Source organism: Nannobrachium achirus, assembly GCF_963921795.1.
Source record: "Nannobrachium achirus genome assembly, chromosome: 6".
Classification (NCBI taxonomy): Eukaryota; Metazoa; Chordata; class Actinopteri; order Myctophiformes; family Myctophidae; genus Nannobrachium; species Nannobrachium achirus.
Genome location: NC_137815.1, coordinates 63861639 through 63881999, shown reverse-complemented (window position 1 = coordinate 63881999; position 20361 = coordinate 63861639). Strand labels below are relative to the sequence as shown.

Sequence of the window (20361 nt, the reverse complement as noted above, 5' to 3'; positions counted from 1 at the left end):
CGTCGCCATGGCTCTGCAGGGCCCAGAGGAACTTGTTGAACAAGTGGAGGAGTCGGAGGACCTAACGGACGAGCAGGACCAGGACGGCGGCAGCAGCATCTCTCCGGCCGAGGAGATGACGCTGCCGGGCGGGCCTGGAGGCGCGGACGACGAGCCCGAGGAGCCCGTCTTCCTGCCCTGGGACCGCTTCTCTGCATGGGTGCACTGCATCTGTGTGGTCGGCTTCGACCTGGAGCTGGGCCAGGCTGTGGAGGTAGATCACTTCCACTTCCAACCATAACAAAACATGCTCTCTGATGCAGCGATTAAATAAATGATCCCTTAAATATTGTGAGATTGCACATGTCACTAAAAGCGAATTAAACGTGAACTTAACTTTTTTTTAGGCGAGGGAGAAAGACATTTAAGGCTTACACTAACTTTGTGTTGATAGAGGCTAATCTAACGAATGTTGCAGTGCTGTAGGCCAGTGGTTCTCAAACTTTAACATTTCAAGGTCTCCCCTTAACTCTTGACAGTATACAAATGGAACCTGATGGAATTCTAAGCTGTTATATGTGGTTGACCAGGAGTTGTATTTGGGGGGAGGGGGAGGGGGGGGGGGGATTACTTTTCTTTGTCTTGTGTTTTGGATGGTCTGGGGTCATTTAAAGTCGACGTTCCACAACGATCTGATGTAATTTAAGCTAGCTGTAGTTACTCTTGTAGGCTTGCAGAGTTCAAGTGATAAACGTATACTGTTTTGTTTTTATAGGTTATCTATCCACATCATTCAAAACTGTCAGAGAAAGAGGTGAGTTAACCGACTGGAAGTCATACTGGAACAATGCTACTTAGGTGGCTTATTTATGTAGGACTTATGGGCAAGTCCCCATTTATCTGTATGCAATGCATGTTTGTTTTCGATATGGCTTCCCACTTTCAAAATATACAAATATATGCACTCATGACGCTGTAATACAATTCTGATAATAGTGTTCAGCAAGCTATGTTATGTTGTACTGTGTGTCGCATTGTGTCCAGAATTGTGTCGTGAGCTTGTTATTACGAATGTTGTAACAACTTGGAAACTTTCTTTCCAGAAAACGAGTATCTGCTATCTATCCTTTCCTGACTCTAATTCAGGTGAGTTCCTTATTTAATCTTTCTTTATTTCTACAGTGTTAAGCTGGTTGGACCTCTTACCTAGGTTGTTTACTTGGCTACCTCTTACCAGTGTTGTAAATGAAAAATTAGAATATTTTTGAATATTAAAATTCAAGTTACATTCAACTGTAAACATTAAGATGTGAAGCAATAAAATCTACCTTGTGAGTTCTCGTGAGACCTTAGGACCTGTACTTCCTCAGCAGATGGTCTCGTCTGGGAGACTGCAAGTTTCAAGTTACGCTCGTCCATGTAGCTGAAAGAACACGTCACTTTTGTCACCTAGGAACCAAAGTGAAGTGATTCAGGCGACTAGAAAGATAAAATATACTTCGGTCTGACACTCTGAACTCACCTTAACAGTGCATATTGTGTTACACAAACTCTCTTTCTCTCTATTAGCTGATATGTCACACCCTGTCTGTTTACATCAGTGATACAAGTCAGTTTAGACTGACTTGTGTTTTAGAGAATGAGAATGCATTGAGCTAGGCTGGAGGTGTTACTTTATTTTCTTATCTTGGCTTTCACTTTCTTCTTACACACACACCTCACTGACACACAGACATACTCATACGTTACACAGATACACTCCCTCACATACAACCTCATGAATATGCACACAATCGCAGACGCATAGTGTTACTGTATCACTTTCAACACAACCACAACAGAAGATTGTGTTCCGTCATGTATGACAGTTGCCTGGTTAATAAACCAGACCGAACACAACAACACCCCCTGGTGGTAGTGGTGTTGTAGTACAGTCTGGAACCGATCCATTGAGATTCTATTTCCTCAACCAGCTTCAAGGGTTGGCCAATCAGGGTTGTATGCTTGGGGCATGTGGTTTGGGGCTCGCGTCACTAGGCTTTTGCCCGCCCCCCAGAAATGAAAGCTCTTCCTGAAATCCCAGACTCTCTTCCCAAAACGAAGTGTGTGTGTGTGTGTGTGTGTGTGTGTGTGTGTGTGTGTGAGAGAGTGTGAGTGAGAGAGAGTATGAGAGACTGCTAGAATGTGTGTGAGTATGTGTTGTGGAAATGTCCAGGTCACATTGAGGTGACGGCTGATTGATGACTCAGTTGCCCGTTTCCTCTGCTTCCCCTTCCTGTTTGGACATAGCATTTTGTTGAATCCAGCCCTCTTGACCTTGTTTACACACACACACACACACACACACACACACACACACACACACACACACACACACACACACACACACACACACACACAGTTAAATTGACACATGAAAACATTTCTCAGGTTATTGGGTTCATATGAACAGAAACATTTGATGTGTTGCAAATTAGTATGACATAAGTATTAATGTGTTCTAAACACTATTACTCAGTTTTTCAATGTGGTGGTGTGTTCCAGGGTGCCTGGGAGACACGCAGTTCTGCTTCCGTTTCCGCCAGGGTTCCAACAGGAAGTCTTCCCTGGGCTGCTTCCTGGACACCACCGACAGAGACGCACCTGTCTGTCTGAAGGTCAGCGCCCACAACACACCTACACACATACATGGTGCATTTATATAGCGCCTTTATCCAAAACGCTTTCAATGTGCATTACATTCAACCAGGGGTCTTCAACGTTTTCAGGCCAGGGACCACTTAGTTGAGAGAGAGATTAAGCAGCGACCCCCACAGCCTTTTCATAGATTCTATATAGTTTCATTGTTTGACAGCACAATCATCAGTGTATTTTGGATTCATGTTAATGTAAGTTTTCAAATATCTAACCACTTGAACGGTCATAATTAATAAACTTGGCCTTTCACTCTGTACTTAGTCTGCTGTAAAGTTTCTGAGAAATGAATGATTTCTGTTCACAAAATTAGCTTGAGTACCGAACACAACAACACCCCCTGGTGGTAGTGGTGTTGTAGTACAGTCTGGAACCGATGCATTGAGATTCTATTTCCTCAACCAGCTTCAAGGGTTGGCCAATCAGGGTTGTATGGGAGACAACCCTGATTGCCCCGTCCCAAAAAGATCAGTGTGTCATCGTACCAGGCTTGCAGCCTTTTAATACAGACACCTAGGTACCTTGGAAAGTCTATAAAGACTAAAAAACATAAAATGCATGCTGCTGCAATGATGATGATGAGGTGTGTGTGTATGTGTTCCAGAGAGACCAGGGCTATTACTATGGGTATGTGTATTTTCGTCAAGTGAGAGACAAGACTCTGAAAAGAGGATACTTCCAAAAGGTTGGTGATTATGAAATATTGTCAAACGGCCTTAAACGTTAAATATTATCATGAATAATAATAATCTTGAATTGAACACTGAAACAAGTAACTATAGTGGTACCATCTCTCCTCTCTCTCTCTCTCTCTCTCCATTAGTCTCTGGTGTTGATAAGTCGGTTGCCCTATGTGACATTCTTCCACTGTCTGTTGAAGATCATGGCTCCAGAATACTTTGAGAAGCTCGAACCCTGCCTAGAGGCTGGTCAGTGTGTGTGTGTGTGTGTGTGTGCGTGCGTGCGTAAAAGCCAGTCTGTCCTTCTCTCTTTGTCCCTTCTACCTTTCTACCTGTATGTCTGTCTTCCCTTCTGTCTCTTTTTCCCGTCTGTCAGTGACTGTCTGTCTTCTAATACATGTGTTCGAAAACTATTGGTATTTATTTGGTTGTTTAGATTGTTGCTGATTGGTCGTTGTGGTTTGTGATTGACAGCCTGTAACGACATTGACCGTTGGCCAATGCCCCATCCTGGTCGTGTCCTAACCCTTCCCATAATGGGCATAGTTATCAAGGTAACACTCAACACTCACGCTCTCTCTCATGCACTCTCACACTTGATATTATCTGAGATAGACAGCTGGACATCAAAGAGGGTTACTGTAATCGGTGTGTTACTGATGGTTGATGTCATGTGTTGGGCTTTGTATTTGCAGATTCGAACCCCAACTTGTTACGATAAACCAGGAACATCACAACTAGTCCAGTCTTCACAGGTGATTACAACATGCATGCACACAGACATGCACAAGCCCTTGAAATATTTACTCATGTCCACTTAGGTAAATATATCAAATACACACACACACACACACACACACACACACACACACACACACACCGAGATATTGTAAAAGTTATTTGTCAATGTCTAGGACTGTCAAAATTATTACATAATCGTCTAGTCGTAATTATTTGAGGTAATCGCAATTATTTTGTATAATCGTCTTAATCATTTCCATGTTGAGAAATGTTAATATAGTTTCAAACACTATCAAAAAGTAGTGGAAATAGTGTGGAAGTATAAAGTTGTCAAATATGTAAATTTCTTTGTATATTTAGGTTATGTGTCATATCTGCCGTGTGCAACTTCAAAGCCTACAAGCCAAACAGCAATGTAATTGTCAATGACAGAAACGCAATTAAATCGTTAATCGCAATTATTTGAGTGACAATGTCCTCTCCTCTTCCAGACTGATAGCTTGGTGTCTATCGTCCTTCCTACCATCCATGAGGTCGATCTGTTCAGGTGAGACCTGTTTAATACAACTCTTCAATATGACGTTTTAATTCATGTTGGCCAGGCTGGACCTTGGTCTTTCTCACAAGAGGTGTTTGTTTGTTCACATGACACAAGAAGGTTTTTTAACATTTGCATCCTGCATTGACTCCTCAGTCACCTGAGGAAGAGTTGCTCCTCTTTTTTTCCCTCCTTACACCTTACTATAAATACACAAGCATCACGGTCATCAAATGTCCACTTTCGACCACAGTTTACACATCCCTATTTACTGATGACTTTCCCTTAGATCAAAATGCAGAAGTTAGTTTAGTCACTGTTCTTTTTTGAAACTACAGCAAGTCTTTGTGACTGAAGCTCCTGCCATCCATGCCCCAATAGTGAACACTTTTATTTACTTACTCTTGACCATCTTGATTAAAAAATCGCAGTCAACTGGGTCTGCTTACTTTGCTCAAAAGTCCAAACTATACATACCACAGATCATGATAGGGCGTTAATTACTTAAGTATATGCAGTACAGTACACCTGTTTGGAAGCATTAGCACGTTCCTCAACTCATTTATTCACGTTTCCCTTTAATTTCTGTGACTGTCTATATGTACCATTAATAGTATTATAATAGTATTAGTACCATGAGTAATGGATGTAGCAGTAACAGTAGTATAGTAGTATTATTGTGACCGAAGGTCGCAGTTTACTATATGAAACGTCACAGCTTGTCCATGTCCGTCTGTCTGGACGTGTAGACGTGTACACATTTTTACGGTCTATGGGTTTGCTGCTCTGACATCATGCTCTGATGTCACTGTGATGTCAGGGGAACCACTCTTAACTCTCCCAACGCTTTGAACGTTCACGTTCGCCCGATTTCGCAAGACCTCTCCGCCAATACGGCGCTCGTTCGGTTCGTTCGTCTGATGACTGTAAGCTGATGAGGGGTCGCGCGGCCGCCTACTGTAAACACATTTTCCGCGGTGATGGTGTAAAAAATCCATTATGCGTTAGATCAACGGAGAACAATTCACTTCCTTGTTGATTTCCTCTGGCTGTAAGGCTCTGGGGCCAGTGACTGGTCTTCTTCTTCTTCAACACATAACAGGCAAATTCACATTCATTCTCGCATGACGCCGCCCTCTGCTGCCTGGCAGACCAAAGTGCACTATTGCACAACCAAAAAAAATAAAAATAAATAAATAAATGTCTGTCTGTCTATCTACTATAACGTCGCAAAGGTAAGCCGCTTTTTGATGGCACCAGACCCAATAAATAAATAAATAATCTGGCAGTAGGAGAGTTAACAGAATGGGTTTTCCCACTGATATAAAAAGCTAGATGCTTCATCCGCTGCTGCAGTTCATTGGCGGACTGGTAAAACAGGACTGGCGGAAGTGCGTAACTGTGGAACTGTGGAAGGCACTCCAAGGCACGCCCCCTGCAGGGGGAAAGAGGGAGTCCCGCATCTGATTGGCCTACCGAGCATCCCATTCTGTGACGCACAAGGAAGCGTCCTTCAGAATTCCCGGAAGCTTGCCAGTCCTCTTTTACCAGCGCTCCAGAGCGGAGGAGGCGTCTACCTTTATATGTCTATGGGTTTGCCACTCTGACATAACGTAAAAAAGTGTACATGTCCAGACAAGCTGTGCCGTTTCTCATAGTACTTTTTTTTCTTTTTCTTTTTTTTTTTGGTGGTGTTGAACACAGCTCAATGGTTCCATTATAACTTTAGTTTGCTACCCTCTGCAGTCTGACTGTGTTGTGGCTGCCATGACAACCAAATCTCTCTTTGGATTCTAGCATAGTAAAACAACACCAGATATACAACATTTGTATATAATAAAGTAAATATTGTCTTCTTTCATAAATTCCTTTCTGTTGTGTTTTATCTGTACTGGAACATTTTCATGAAGGTCACTGAGAGACATTTATGCTGTCATATGTTCTGTGTGCGTCCAGATGTTTCTGTCCAGTCTTCTTCCACATCCAGATGTTGTGGGAGCTGGTGTTGCTAGGGGAGGCGCTTGTCGTCATGGCGCCATCACCGGCAGAGTCCTCAGATACTGTGCTGGCATTGATCAGGTGAGCAGGAGGGGGTGTGGTCAGAAGCAGACACACAGAGTTAATCCAGGTTGCACCAGAGTCATAAGGGAAAACTGAGATGATGAGCTCAGTGCTAGTTGAGGATTGGTGCAAGCCTTCATCAGATAAAAGCAATTGTGAACAAGCAAGTTACAGAGACAAACACAGTTAGTCTAGGTTGTACCAGAGACATATAGACAGAGTTAGTCTAGTTTGGACCTGATACATATTAGTCTAGGTTTGACTTGGACCTGATACATATGAATCTGGCTAGCCATCGTCAAAGAAAAGGGAACGCCCACTCGGTTTGTCCCTCAGACGCGTAAGCTATCAGACTCTGTCTCGAGAGAATGGATACATATAGACAAGAGTTAATCCAGGTTGGACCAGAGACACATACAGTGTAGTCTAGCTTCAGTGAGTATGTGACTGTTTGTTATTCTATGCACCAACACAATAATGAAAGCAATACATTATATGTAGTAATACTGTGTGTGTGTGTGTGTGTGTGTGTGTGTGTGTGTGTGTGTGTGTGTGTGTGTGTGTGTGTGTGTGTGTGTGTGTGTGTGTGTGTGTGTGTGTGTGTGTGTGTGTGTGTGTGTGTGTGTGTGTGTGTGTGTGTGTGTGTGTGTGTGTGTGCGCAGCTGCATATCTCCTCTGAGGTACTGTAGTGATTTCAGACCGTACTTCACCATCCATGATAGTGAGTTTAAAGAATATACAACCAGAACGCAGGCACCGTAAGTAACAAACACACCTTACAACCATATTATAAATGGCGATTCCACTGGAAAATCATGCATTTTATTAAACAATTCATATACTGTACGTGTATATTTTTTCACTTTCTCCCTTCTTCCCTCATTCTTTCCCTCTCTCATCATTCTCCCCTTTTCCCTTTCGCTCATTCTCTCTCTCTCTATCTCTGGCTATCAGTCCATCCGTTATTCTAGGGGTGACCAATCCATTCTTTGCTAAAACCCTCCAGCATTGGCCACACATCATACGCAATGGAGACATGACGCAAACAGGTAGACATTTCTGTTGTTGTTATATTATTATCATCACTTTTAGTACAGTAGTTTTATTATTTGTAGTTGTACAGTAATAATTGTTAAGTATTTGTAGCAGTAATAACAATAGTAGTAATACAAGAGTAATACCTGTATTTGTAATATTGTAGAAGTTGAAATTAGTTAATAGTCGGAGTTTATCTATTTTCTGTCTTCCTCTATCTGTATCTACCTGTCTGTCTGTTAGGAGAGGTGACCAAGCAGATGAAAGTAAAGAAACTTAAAAACTTGAAGACTCTCGACTCTAAACCAGGTATCACTCTACTGCTGTTTTTCTGTCTGTCTCTTTCCTTCCTGGTTGCTCTAATATGTCGGTCTTTGGCCAGTACCAAATACCAACCCCACAGTTTTGTGTGTGTGTGCGTGTGTGTGTGTGTGTGTGTGTGTGTGTGTTATTCTAGGTGTGTACACTGCGTATAAACCCTTCCTGAACAAAGATGAGGAAATTATCAAACAGCTTCAGAAGGTACAATCTTATCTCCTACAGTCACGCACATACAGTGTTCCTTCTATTGTTAGCATTAGCCATGCTATAACTGGATGGATATAGGACTAGGTACCATAACCGGCTTAACTCGACTCTACTCGCCTTTTTTGGTTTTCCATTGGGCAAAAGTAATACCTGCTAAATGTTTTGGTATCACCTATATTGAGGTGGTTGTTAACATTAATATGTTATTGATCATTGTAATGGTTTTCTATTATATTTATACTATTTATTGAATATTTGGGATTGATTTATTGACAGCAAGCGTACATAACAAAGGATTTCACAATAAAGCCTGACAGCTCATGTATAAAATGCATAGAATTTAGTTTAAAAGAATCAGGACAGTGTGTATTTCTAATAGATTTTTAAAGCTAGTAGTATTTCCAATACATTTTGTGACCATAGGCAACACATTCCATGTGACAAAACCACTTTTAACTTTGCATGGAAAATAATTAGTGGCGCCACCCCTAGTTGTAGATCATAAACCCCAATAAAGTATTTGCATACGTACTTGGGTGCCTATTTGCCAGACCCATGAAATGGGTAGGCCTACATAAGCAAATGTCGGTCTGTCCCTTTTCTATATAAAGGGTATATATGATGATGACATGATGATGACATGCCTACAAAAGGCATGATGTCATAAATGATGATGACAGACAGGGGGTCTGGCACAACCAGGTTGACCTGGTCTATTTTATTAGAATCCTGTGGACCATACACATTTTCATAAACAACACTCTCTGCTCCACTCTGAGCCTAAAATGAGTCGGGGTGGAACTTGTGGATCAACCTAACTTGTTGTTTTGGGAGGTCTGAAATGTCTTTTAGGATCATAGATTGATTATCTCTTTATCAGGGTGTGCAGCAGAAGAGGCCCTCAGCAGCCCAGAATGCAATTCTCAGACGTTACTTCCTGGAACTGACTCAGAGCTTCATCATCCCGCTGGTAACAACCGTTGAACAATCTCACACACTGTACTATTGCTGAAACTGGTATTGAGTGATAATAACATGCTATAATTCTCATACTACTCTGCATCTGCAAAGCACACAGAAGCCAAAAATGCCCCTTTCACACAAATGTACCTACTTTTTAAATGTCTTAATCATGAGCTTCTTGGTGTCCAAAATGTTCATTCATCAGTAATGATCGAATGGGATCATTTCAGGGTTTAGTCGAGAAGCACAGAATTTTTGTAACTTCAATTTACTATAATGGCCTATAAGAATTCAGTCAACTTATAGGGTTTTTTAAGTTGTTAAAATGATCCCACCCATTGGGAGTACCATAGTACACACTACACAGTATCACTTCAAACACTTCACCCAGTGCTATTGCAGCTGTTGAGGCTTTACTGATAATGACAGACAGACATACACACTCGGTCTAGTGTTGGAGTGGCTGGCACCGCTCAACATGTTTCCCAGGTTGGATGGAGTCAAAGATTAGATGGCATCATTGTGCCATGATGCCATCTTGTGGCGGGGGAACGAAAAGCCACTGACTTGACCATTCAACCTCAGCCAAATGTAGCCAATAGCACAGAGTGGTCTGACTGAATGTGAATGGACCAGAGTTGGACCAAACATTCGGGACCACCGGGATTTAAATAAATAAATGAATAACTGTGCATGATGACACTTGAGGTTTCAATCGGGGTTGTCAGGTTTGTAACAAATAAGCACTACTGCATGGATATGGATAACCTTACCAGGCAGTGCTAGTTATGTTAACCAGGATAATGCTATACAACTACAACTGCACTCTGTCGATGTGCCAACTTACGTCTTGTGCACAAGTAGGGCATACGTGGCCTACTTGTGAGCCATCAAAGTGCGCCATGAGGTGCACTCTGCTGGCCTCATTGGCTGTTAATATGATTACAAGGAATGCTCTTATATACCAAACTCTGCTTAGCCTTACATCACCACTGGCATCACCAGGAATGCTGGTCCCCCATTGGCTGTGAATGATGACTTTGCCAGAAATGCTGGTCCCTGATTGGGCTATGGGCTCAAACACACACAGCTACCTACCTACATACATACATACATACATATGCAGCCGAACGCAGTACTTGCACAATTAAATGTATCCTTGCCACTAGCTCTCTGCTTGCCCTGACCATAGCAGCAAAGTTGCTTCTATGGTCGTTTTGTAGCTGCCGTTAAAGCCAGCTCTACTTGTATTGTAGATTTTGTACCAGCTACAAATGTCGGACACAAGGCACCCCTTTTCTCCATGACAAGGCTTGGACTTCCCACTGAAGCACCAATGGTAGGCCCTTTGAAAATGTAAAATGTCTGATCTGTGTATGTGTAGGAACGGTATGTAGCCAGTCTGATGCCCCTCCAGAAGAGTATCTGTCCATGGAAGAGTCCTCCTCAAATCAGAGCCTTCAAACAGGAAGACTTCATGAAAACTCTGGAGAAAGCTGGACCACAACTCACATCTAGACTGAAGGGAGACTGGATAGGACTGTACAGGTAGGTGCACGCACGCACGCCACGCACGCATATAAAGCATAAAAGGGTATAAAGCTTTTTGAAACAAATGGCAGCAATCTTTCAGGAGTTTGGGACAATTGGCATTTTCCCCAAAACTATTATGTAGTATACTACTGTACAGGATTATTGATATATGGCTAGTTGTATTGCTATTTTTATTCCTAAAATATTGTATTTTTATTACCTCATGACCTTATTTTATCTTATTTCATTTAATTGTACTATCCACATTGTTGAGGAAGCAAGAATGTCACTGCCTATAATCTTTCTACAGTTGTATTTTGTAATATGTAACAACAAACACATTTAAAACTCAAGTCATCCTGTGGTCTGCATCTAGCTATAGCTGTCTGTCAGAAGGAATGCTACCACCAATCTGTCCCATTCAGTCATCACCACACAGAAACGCTGCTATTATTGAAGAACACGTGTGTGTGTGTGTGTGTGTGTGTGTGTGTGTGTGTGTGTGTGTGTGTGTGTGTGTGTGTGTGTGTGTGTGTGTGTGTGTGTGTGTGTGTGTGTGTGTGTGTGTGTGTGTGTGTGTGTGTGTGTGTGTGTGTGTGTGTGTGTGTGTGTTCTCGTATGTGCACAGGCAATTCCTGAAGTCTCCTAACTTTGATGGCTGGTTCAGAAACAGACGGAGAGAAATGACTCAAAAATTAGAGGCATTACATCTGGAGGCCCTCTGTGAAGAGGTGAGGAGAGAGAGAGATGACATTCCTCTCCCAGGAAGGGAGGGTGAGGGGTGAAGGAGAAATGAGAAAAGGGGATTAGAGGGAGGGATGAAGAGGAAGAAAGAGAAATGACGGAACCCCAGCCTTTGTGTAAAAGACACATTTTGTCCAGAAAATAATGTACTGTACGTATGTCCACCAGACGGACATTATTTTATTTACTCGAAGTGCGACACCTGCAGACCCATAAGTAAACCCTAATCCTAAAAAGACGGCAGGATGAAGAAATGTTTAGATGAATGCAGTACAACAGAATGGATGATAGTGGTATCACTTCATGTACAGAGTTATAAAATATTGTGTGCTCGTGTGTGTGCAGGACTTGCAGCAGAGGGTACAGAGACATACAGAAGTAGAGACAGTGGACCTGGTGCTGAAACTCAAGGACAAACTGGTCAGTATGAACCTCTGCATTCTACTCAATAGAAACTCTACAGAAACACCAGTTAAACACAACAGAAACCCAATGGAGGCACGATAGAGCCAACAGTAGAAACAACAACAGAAACCCAATGGAGGCACGATGGAGCCAACAGTAGAAACAACAACAGAAACCCAATGGAGGCACGATAGAGCCAACAGTAGAAACACAACGGGAACCCAATGGAAATGCAATAGAACATGGGTCTTCAACAGGGGGTCCGGGACCCCTAGCGGGTCCTAGGGCATTCACCGAATATTCGAATATTCGAATACTAACGTCACTATTCGACTTGGTAAACTGAATTCGAAAATCGCTTATTTTTTTAAAATATTTTTTTTACTCTTTTTTTTTTTTTTTTTTTTTTTTTTTAAATTATTATCATTATTATTGTTTATTCATGGTTCATACAGCTTGGCTAGATAGGAAGTCATAAAAGATGATTTGTCAATGCCCCTGGTGGATGAATTGGTGCAGTCTATATACTGATGTCATGATGCTTGCTGATGTTGTGACCTCCCGACTTAATTTCGGTACTCAGCGGTGTCTTCTCATTCATTCATCCCGGCTTCACGTTCATATTCTCGGCTGTGAATCCAAGGAAACAGACGTCGTTTGAGTGGGAGACACGCCGACTTCCAAATGCTTGTGTGGCCGTGTATTGGGCATCAGAGAGCGGATACATATTCAGCTGCTGGACTGGGAGGCGCGCGCGCGACACACACACACACACACACACACACACACACGCGCGCCTTTGCTGCGTGTATTGCTGCGGGAGAAAGCCTGGTAGGCGAGGTTAATCGCTGCTAACGCGTCGCCGACCGCTTTAAAGAGAAAAGAGGAGCTTAAACACAACTTTGCTAATTGCTAGTGTTCCGTGTTGATATGTTTTCCTTTTCCACGACGAGTTGTGACTGCGTGATGACATGCAGCAAGGGAGGCGGCACGTCTATAATGTGAGCTTGTAGATTAAATGTTTTTGACAGAGCTCGAGCCGAGCGTTTGTGAGTGTGAGTGAGAGAGAAGAGACCCCGGCCCGCTGGTGCTGCTGCCTGCTGGAGCTGCTACTCACTGGACCTCCAGTCATTCAGTGTAGTCAGAATTATGTATCCGCCTAGCTCTGGTCCATCGCGTCACCTCCCGCATCGCTCCGACGCGATGGACCAGAGCTAGTATCCGCCCTGCAATGCTCATTCATCGGCCACAAACATCGTCATGCCACGGACCTCCAATATTTACAAGCGACTTGGGCACTAGCCGTTAATAAAGTATGAATGAACTTCCCCCGAACCTAAATAATTTCGGGTCGGGGCGTCCTCCCGAACCGAAATTATAACGGTATGGATCGACCCTAACTGCCTGTTGCTGATTATAGATTTGTTTGAACAGTCATTTTTTATTATTATTTCCACCAGCTCACGGTGCGAGCCGCGGCGTTGTGAGCTTGTAGATCTGCTGTTTTCACTAGTTTGGGTCCTGGGCGATTGTCTAATTTCTATTTTGGGTCACGGGCTAAACTGTTTGGTAATGTGAACCGCTGGGTTAAAGTCTTTTTATTTTAGAGCATGAAAGAGAAACTGATTAGAAACTGTTGCGCTGTGATGCAGGCAAACTATACAGCTGTCAAATGTACTGTTCCAGGGGAAGCACTGAGCGCACCCATACTTGCTGGTCGCTTAGTCCAATCAGGTCGCGGCTCATTTGTAAATGCCACGGTCAATAGCCAATCGTATTTCACTAACCTTCAGGTCTGTCCCGCCTCCAGTGGTTAACCCTCACTCGCATGTTGTGTTCAAGACTTGAAACAGCGCATCAATGATTGAGAGGCCGAGAATGGCTCGTTTTTATTGGATGAAAAAATATATATATAATTCCCGTCGAATTCCGACTATTCGAATACTTTGAGGTCGAATAATTCGAATTCAAAAAATCACTATTCGTGAATGCCCTAGCGGGTCCTCAGAGTTACTACAGTGGGTCCTCCAAGTGATAGAACGTTTTTTTTTTGTTTGTTTTTTTCCTTTTTTATATTAAACACTTGAACCCTAGTGTCCATATCCTGAGAACTTAAGCCAAAAATAGCAGATCTACAAGCTCACAGCGCGAGGCGTTGTGAGCTGGTAGATCGGCTATTTTCGGCTTGGTGTATAGGGGAAAAAGAGCAGACTAAGTACAGAGTGAAAGGTCAAGTTTATTAAGTATTGACGGTTCAAGTGGTTAAATATCTGAAAACACAAATTGACATGAATCCAAAATATACTGATGATTCTGTGGTCAAACAATGAAACTATATGGAATCTATGATGAGGTTGTAGGGGTCCCTGCTTCATCTCTCTCTCAACTAAGGGGTCCTTGGCCTGAAACGTTGAAGACCCCTGCAATATAACACAATAGAATCAAACATGGAAAGATGATGGACAGTCTGTTAATATGAGTATTGTTGTGTCTCCAGAGCCAGGCAGAGAGGGAACAGCTCCCGGTGCAACCAGGGACACTGGCCAAGCTGCAGGCTCACATCCAGGCGGTCATCCAGGCCTTACCCGAGGACCTACAGGGCATTCTGCACAAACCACCCACACCATGACCCCTGAACCCTGGACCCCTGGTAGACCAGCACTCCTTTCATGGTTCATGGGTCTGAACTGACTGTAGTCCGCATTATGAGATGAAACGTATCTCAACGGGCCTTGTTCCTTTGGCGACCCAATTTGGCTCCACATTTGGTGCGACATCTCCAAACTGGATCCCAGGATAACCCAGCGTCAGGGTTTCTTCTCCAGTGTTATGCAGAATGCGTCACTCTGTTTGTCATGTGGATGGAGCCTATCGTCTGGTATTTCAGCATAGCATTAATAACTTTACACCGGGGCTACTGACAGTGGGACAGCATTCGAAGATCGGTCAATAATTAAGAACCTGATTGATATTCCGTTTTAATCAAGGTCCAAACGGTTTCAAAGGACAGTGGACCGTTTAATCACCTTTTGTATTTTGAGCTGAGAGGGAAACTGTAAAAGACATGCAGTTAAAAAAAGGTGAGAGAGAGAGAGAGAGAGACACTGTGTAGGAGATAAACGGGAGGGAAGACTGGGATCTTACCCTAGACCAGCAGAGGTCCATGTGTCGCCATGGACAACCACAGTATTTTAGTTGTACATTCTTTTTGTTTTTAGCCACACAAGTAGACCCCTTGGCTCTGACCCTTGACCTTTAACTCTTAAAAAAAAAAAAAAAAAAAAAAAAAGGTTTTTAAATTAATTTATTTTTTTACTTTGAACTTGACGAGAGGGCAGCTCCAGTCCAGCTGAACTAAACTCAGTGGACCTGGTTTAAATTATTAGGTTTGGTTTTCTTTAAGAAGTGCACTTCACCGCACCTGCGTGCATACTACAACTACCACCACCATTATTTCAGCTCACACACATGCAACATAAACCTTTTGTTGAATGTCTGGACCAAGAAGTGCTTTTATCAATGTACAATAAGTATTGCCTGTTGGACTTATTGAACTCGAAACACCATTAAGCACCAGCTCTACCTACTATCCTGGCAATATCACCCTTTCAATTAATTTCATGTATTTTACCCTGTTAGAAGTTTGTGGCTACCCTATTGGCTGATATCCAGCTGTTCTCAGGATCCTGGGCATTTAAGTCAGGTGATCTTACTGTGTCCTATCACAACAGGCAATAACGGATGCGACAAATGTTAGAAATGATGTCCCGAAATGTTCCAGTTAACTTGTGATTTCCAATAACTACAAGACTGACTGATGATCTACTCTGACAACAATGTTCAACTATGAATTGACAGCAGTGGTGATACAGTATACTGTACTAATGCAGGATCAATGCACAACATGGTCACCACTGTATGCAGTACACAGTCAGTCCATCCTTTTTTTAACTCGAGTGTACACATGTACAGGTAACCAAATGATATGCTGTTCTCTATAACTCCACTTATACTGTACAAGATAACTGGTACTTTGAACTCTGAGGGAGACAGGAAATAATGCACTAACATACAAAATGTTAGGATTCTTTATATAGAAATGTATTTTAACAATATTGACACAGTAGCTAATCTTGTTTTTTTTTTTCATCCATCCTAAAGTGATGAATGTAGTTGACCACTGAAAACATCTTCAAAATCTCAATCTATTTAATAGTTGATGATTTATTTTACTGCAATCTATAAGCACTGACTTACCCTGACTTGATGGATTCTGTTAAAAACGGTCTTGGGCTTTGTCAGCATTGTATTTTGGTCTAGAGCATTTTATTAGAGATTTGGCTATTCCAATATATGGACGGGTAAAATAAGGTTCCACAATTTAAGACATTTTATCATGACTCTGTGGTTCTGCAAGCAGGATTCTTAGAATAAAATAGAATGGGACCTCTGAATGAAAACTGGCTGCTAGATTATGTCATTTGATTCAACTCCCATTGAAAAGATGCAAACTAAGTCAAATGAAGGAACGTTACACATTTCTTTCTTTATATAAAAGGGTTTTACTTCTTGATTTATGTACTGTCATATCTTGGCAACATCCCGTCTTCAAGGTAGACTAACTTGGTTAGATGTTTAGGAATCAAACTGTGTAAACCACATTAACCCTGTCCACCCTATTTTGCGAGTGTCAGGCAAAAAGAACTGATCTACAAGATCGTGAGCCTGTAGTTTGGCTACTTTAGGGGGAAAATATTTTATGATCTTATTTGAACATTTTTGAATAGAGCTTAAGTGGTGGCGTGGGGTTTTGCTTAGAATAAATACCTGCATATCCTTGGTCCTCCATGTCCAACAACTGGTGACCACTGCTGCAGGTGGCACAGTGTTGGCTTATCCTCCACAGACAGCGATGCATTATATAACGGTCTGGCTTCATAAGATGGCGGTGCCTTAAAACTGATTTATACTTTGTCGTACAGCGGTGTCCGTGTCACGGATGTACTATTTTTGCTGAGCAAGAGTACACATTAAGCATTACAGAGAACACTACAAGAAAATGGCAATACAACCAAAGACCGCAAAGACTTTTCCTCTTCATGCATAGACTTTAGCAAGCATGTTTGTCAAAATATGGATTGAGCTCCTGAAATGGGTGACGAGCTTAAAGGGTTCATTTGGTCACCTGGAAAACGTCATAGAATATTTAACAATGACCATACCATTGTGCACCTTTGTGTGATGCCTGTTGCCTTGAGATCAGAAAGCACAGCAGTATAGACCGTGTCAATGACAATACTTATATTGAACGTTTATCAAAGTCACAGAGTTGAGTGAAAAAGAAAAGAAAATGTGAACAAACATTACCTCACAAAGACTCACTCAGCAAAACTCCCAAACTAGTTTGCACAAGTCAGAAATACTACTAATTACTGAAAGCAATAACAAGTTAATAGTTAAATTCAAGTATTAAGTAAAGTAAAAAATGTTGAAGTGACAATTACATATAAATTAAATGATAGATTATATATAGTAAAGGTTTCTGGTGTTTTTACCGTTTAATTTACTTAACAAAAGACAAGATTTCAGATCATTTTATGGATGAAACCATCACATTTCAGATTATGTCTCATAATTCATTTGGAAACATTTTGGGGAAAGTTCTACCGGTTGTAAAACGTATGACATTTTCTGGTTGTTGAGCAACCATCTTAAGTTTTATATTTGTAAAAATCCTCCTTATTGTAACGGGTTTGAATTTTATATGGAGGGCTATTCTCATATTCCACTCTACTAACAATGATTTTGTACATAATATTATGAAAGGAAATTGTGACCCAGATCCAATGATGTACTATAATTATTTTACTATGTCAATGGGTGTCGAATTAAACACAAGATATGGAAATGTCGTCTAGATTCTACTTCTATTCTTTGAACTACAGTATACGGTGTGAGCCTGTGAGATCGTGGAGGGATAACACTATGTACTGCTACTACTATAACCTAGATACCTATTGTTGCTCCTATTGTTACTGCTGCTATACTATGATTGACAAACACATTTGGGTGATTGAAGGATTTAACAAAGTAGCATATTTTGTCTTGGTTAAAGTGGATTTTTTTTAAATCTTTCGAGATAGTAATGCCAGAGTTAAGGAAGACAAACGACATCCATTGCATTGATTATTGTATGGACTTGCTCCTTTGTAGAGCAAAGGAAGATTGTTTTATTGCATTTGAACACACTTGGACTTCCTGCTGAGATCATAGTTTACCTCACAGCACACCTTATGTCATTTATTTGACACCCTAGGCCTAGACTTTCATGTTGAGCACAACAAAGAATATAACTAAATATACTGTCGCTTTCTTATCCCTGTTGTTCTTATATGGCATGCACATGTAGTATTTTTATGTTACACATTTTAAATTAATGATCATGATGATGATACACAGTACAATCACTATCGCTCAAAATGTATCCTTTTTTTCTTTAGCAAAGTTGTCCAAGGGTTAAAGATATATTTTAATTAGAAAGAAGTTTGAAAGCCAAAAATTTGCAATTTACAATTTGGTCTTACATTTGATTGATTTCTTTATTTATAGAATATGACACTTACAGTAATAGCAAAAAGAAAAGAAAAAAACCCAAGTCATGTTATATTTCAAATAAACATAGATATGACACACTGGTTATACAAAATAAACCCATTTCTGCCAAATTACATACAGTATATGCTATATTATACTGTATTCTATACATAACAAGAACTACTGTTAGTAATGGATCTTATCAACCATTCAATCATCAACATTGTGCTATTCCGGAATTGCAGAGACCTTCCCTGGTAATATCTTCAGTGGAGAAGTACAAGCAGTGTACATGTATGGAAACAGTTTGTCAGTGAAAGTGTGTGTGAAGGTGTGTATGTGTGTGCGAGTATCAGAATCGCAGAACGACAGCTGACCTCTGCTCCAGTCCAGCTGGACTCTGATCCTCCGGGGGCTCTGCTTCACTGAGAGATCAGTGGCTGGTCCCAGTAAGGATTCTGCCGTGTACATGCCTTGGTACAACTCTATTCTCCAGTACGGACCCCCTCGGTCTCCCTTCCTTGGGTACGACTTGGCTAACACGCCCAGTTCCCACTCTGTGTTGTCTCCCACCTCAACGTCCCACCTGTGAGTCCCTGAGTCAAAGCCCTCAGAACCCAAGACGTTTCCGTAGTGGTCAAATCTCTCTGGATTGTCAGGAAGCAGTCGTCTCTCTCCACGTCTGATAGTGGTCAGATCATCAGACAGGACGTATACTGGATGGGCGGTGTTGGGGTCCAGAATCACAGGAGTGTAGGAGACAATGTCTTTCATCCTTTCCCAGACGCCCAACGTCAGATTCCCCAGGTGTTTGGTCACGTCTATCAGTGCTCCTCCTGAGACCGGCTGTGAGCCCTGTGGAGTGAGCTGGACTCTCTTCACTGTGGCCTTGTAGTTGTGCAGGAATGGGACGTGTTCAGCTCTCAGCTCCTCATCTAAGGCTTCGATCGTATGTGAAAGGGTTCCTATATCTTTGGTCAGTTGATCAATCTTATCCTTTATCATCTGACTCTTCTGCTTCTCTTCCTCCCTCAGCGCATTGACCCTGTTCTCCTCTTCCTCTTGAAGAAAGTGACGAATCCTCTTAAACAGTTTATTGATCTGTTGCTCAGTGTGCTGTGCCTGGACCTTAACGTGTTCTCCTGTTTGTTCCCAGTTTGTTTTCACTGTATTAAAGACCACCAGCTTCTCCCGTAAGAGCTTCAGTGATTTCTGAACGTCCTCCTTGTGATCCAGTGCAGCTTCGTTGATGGGTCTGAATCTGTGGCCGGTGTGATTTTTAGAAACGCGACACACGACACAGACTGGCTGTTGATCTTCCACACAGAAGAGTTTGAGCTTCTCAGCGTGCAGATTGCAAACATCCTCAGATCCTGTCGAAGCTCCCTCGCTTTCTACATCTCCCCGACTTCTCTCCTGTAAGAAGGTCTCACACAGGTTTTTCAGAGCCAGGTTTATGGCCGGTTCTATTGTTGATATCTCCCTACAAACAGGACATTCCTTTATTTTCTTCTCTGTCCACCATTTCTGCAGACAGGCCTTACAGAAGCTGTGGCTACATGTCAGGACAACTGGCTGTTTAAAGACATCACAGCACACAGGACAGGAAAACTCCTCTTCTGAAAAAGACAATAGGGAAGCCATCTTGAGTGATGCTACATAGAATGTAGCAGTAATGCATCCAGTCGGTCCTGGTAACAGCCCCTCCTTTAGAAAGTCACCTAAAGTTCACTTTGAATCCTGGTTTCTGTGGTTTGTAAATGTCTCCTTCAGCTGACGGAGTCAACAGCAGAAGATTAAGTTCCCTCCTGTAGCTGAAAAAACAGTTTATCCTTCCTTGGTGAAAGTTTTGTGTTAGTCTGACTC

The 20361-nt window shown here is 41.9% G+C and overlaps 2 protein-coding genes across 2 annotated transcripts; one reads left to right on the top strand and one right to left on the bottom strand.

Moving 5' to 3' along the window:
* On the top strand, positions 1–17630 carry dennd6a (DENN/MADD domain containing 6A). Its single transcript, XM_080727774.1, has 19 exons — positions 1–253; positions 755–793; positions 1083–1125; positions 2524–2636; positions 3278–3358; positions 3497–3602; positions 3828–3907; positions 4049–4108; positions 4586–4641; positions 6589–6711; positions 7356–7451; positions 7648–7742; positions 7972–8037; positions 8186–8250; positions 9137–9226; positions 10604–10767; positions 11381–11483; positions 11842–11916; positions 14399–17630. Exons 1-19 carry the CDS (start codon positions 8–10, stop codon positions 14528–14530), a joined length of 1833 nt encoding a protein of 610 aa, XP_080583900.1. The 5' UTR covers positions 1–7; the 3' UTR covers positions 14531–17630.
* Positions 16895–20139, bottom strand: LOC308287244 (E3 ubiquitin-protein ligase TRIM35-like; the record flags this gene model as incomplete). The annotated part of the gene is made up of 2 exons (XM_080728360.1): positions 16895–16914; positions 18873–20139. 2 exons carry the CDS (start codon positions 20137–20139, stop codon positions 16895–16897), a joined length of 1287 nt encoding a protein of 428 aa, XP_080584486.1.
* Between the last annotated feature and the right edge of the window lie 222 nt (positions 20140–20361).

Bases quoted from the DNA above. Each gene is read 5' to 3' on its own strand.
- dennd6a (XM_080727774.1), top strand. From the start codon at position 8: ATGGCTCTGCAGGGCCCAGAGGAACTTGTTGAACAAGTGGAGGAGTCG. The intron at 3,359-3,496 runs GTTGGTGATTAT...TCTCTCCATTAG, and splicing joins AAAGAGGATACTTCCAAAAG to TCTCTGGTGTTGATAAGTCG. The intron at 11,917-14,398 runs GTCAGTATGAAC...TTGTGTCTCCAG, and splicing joins TGAAACTCAAGGACAAACTG to AGCCAGGCAGAGAGGGAACA.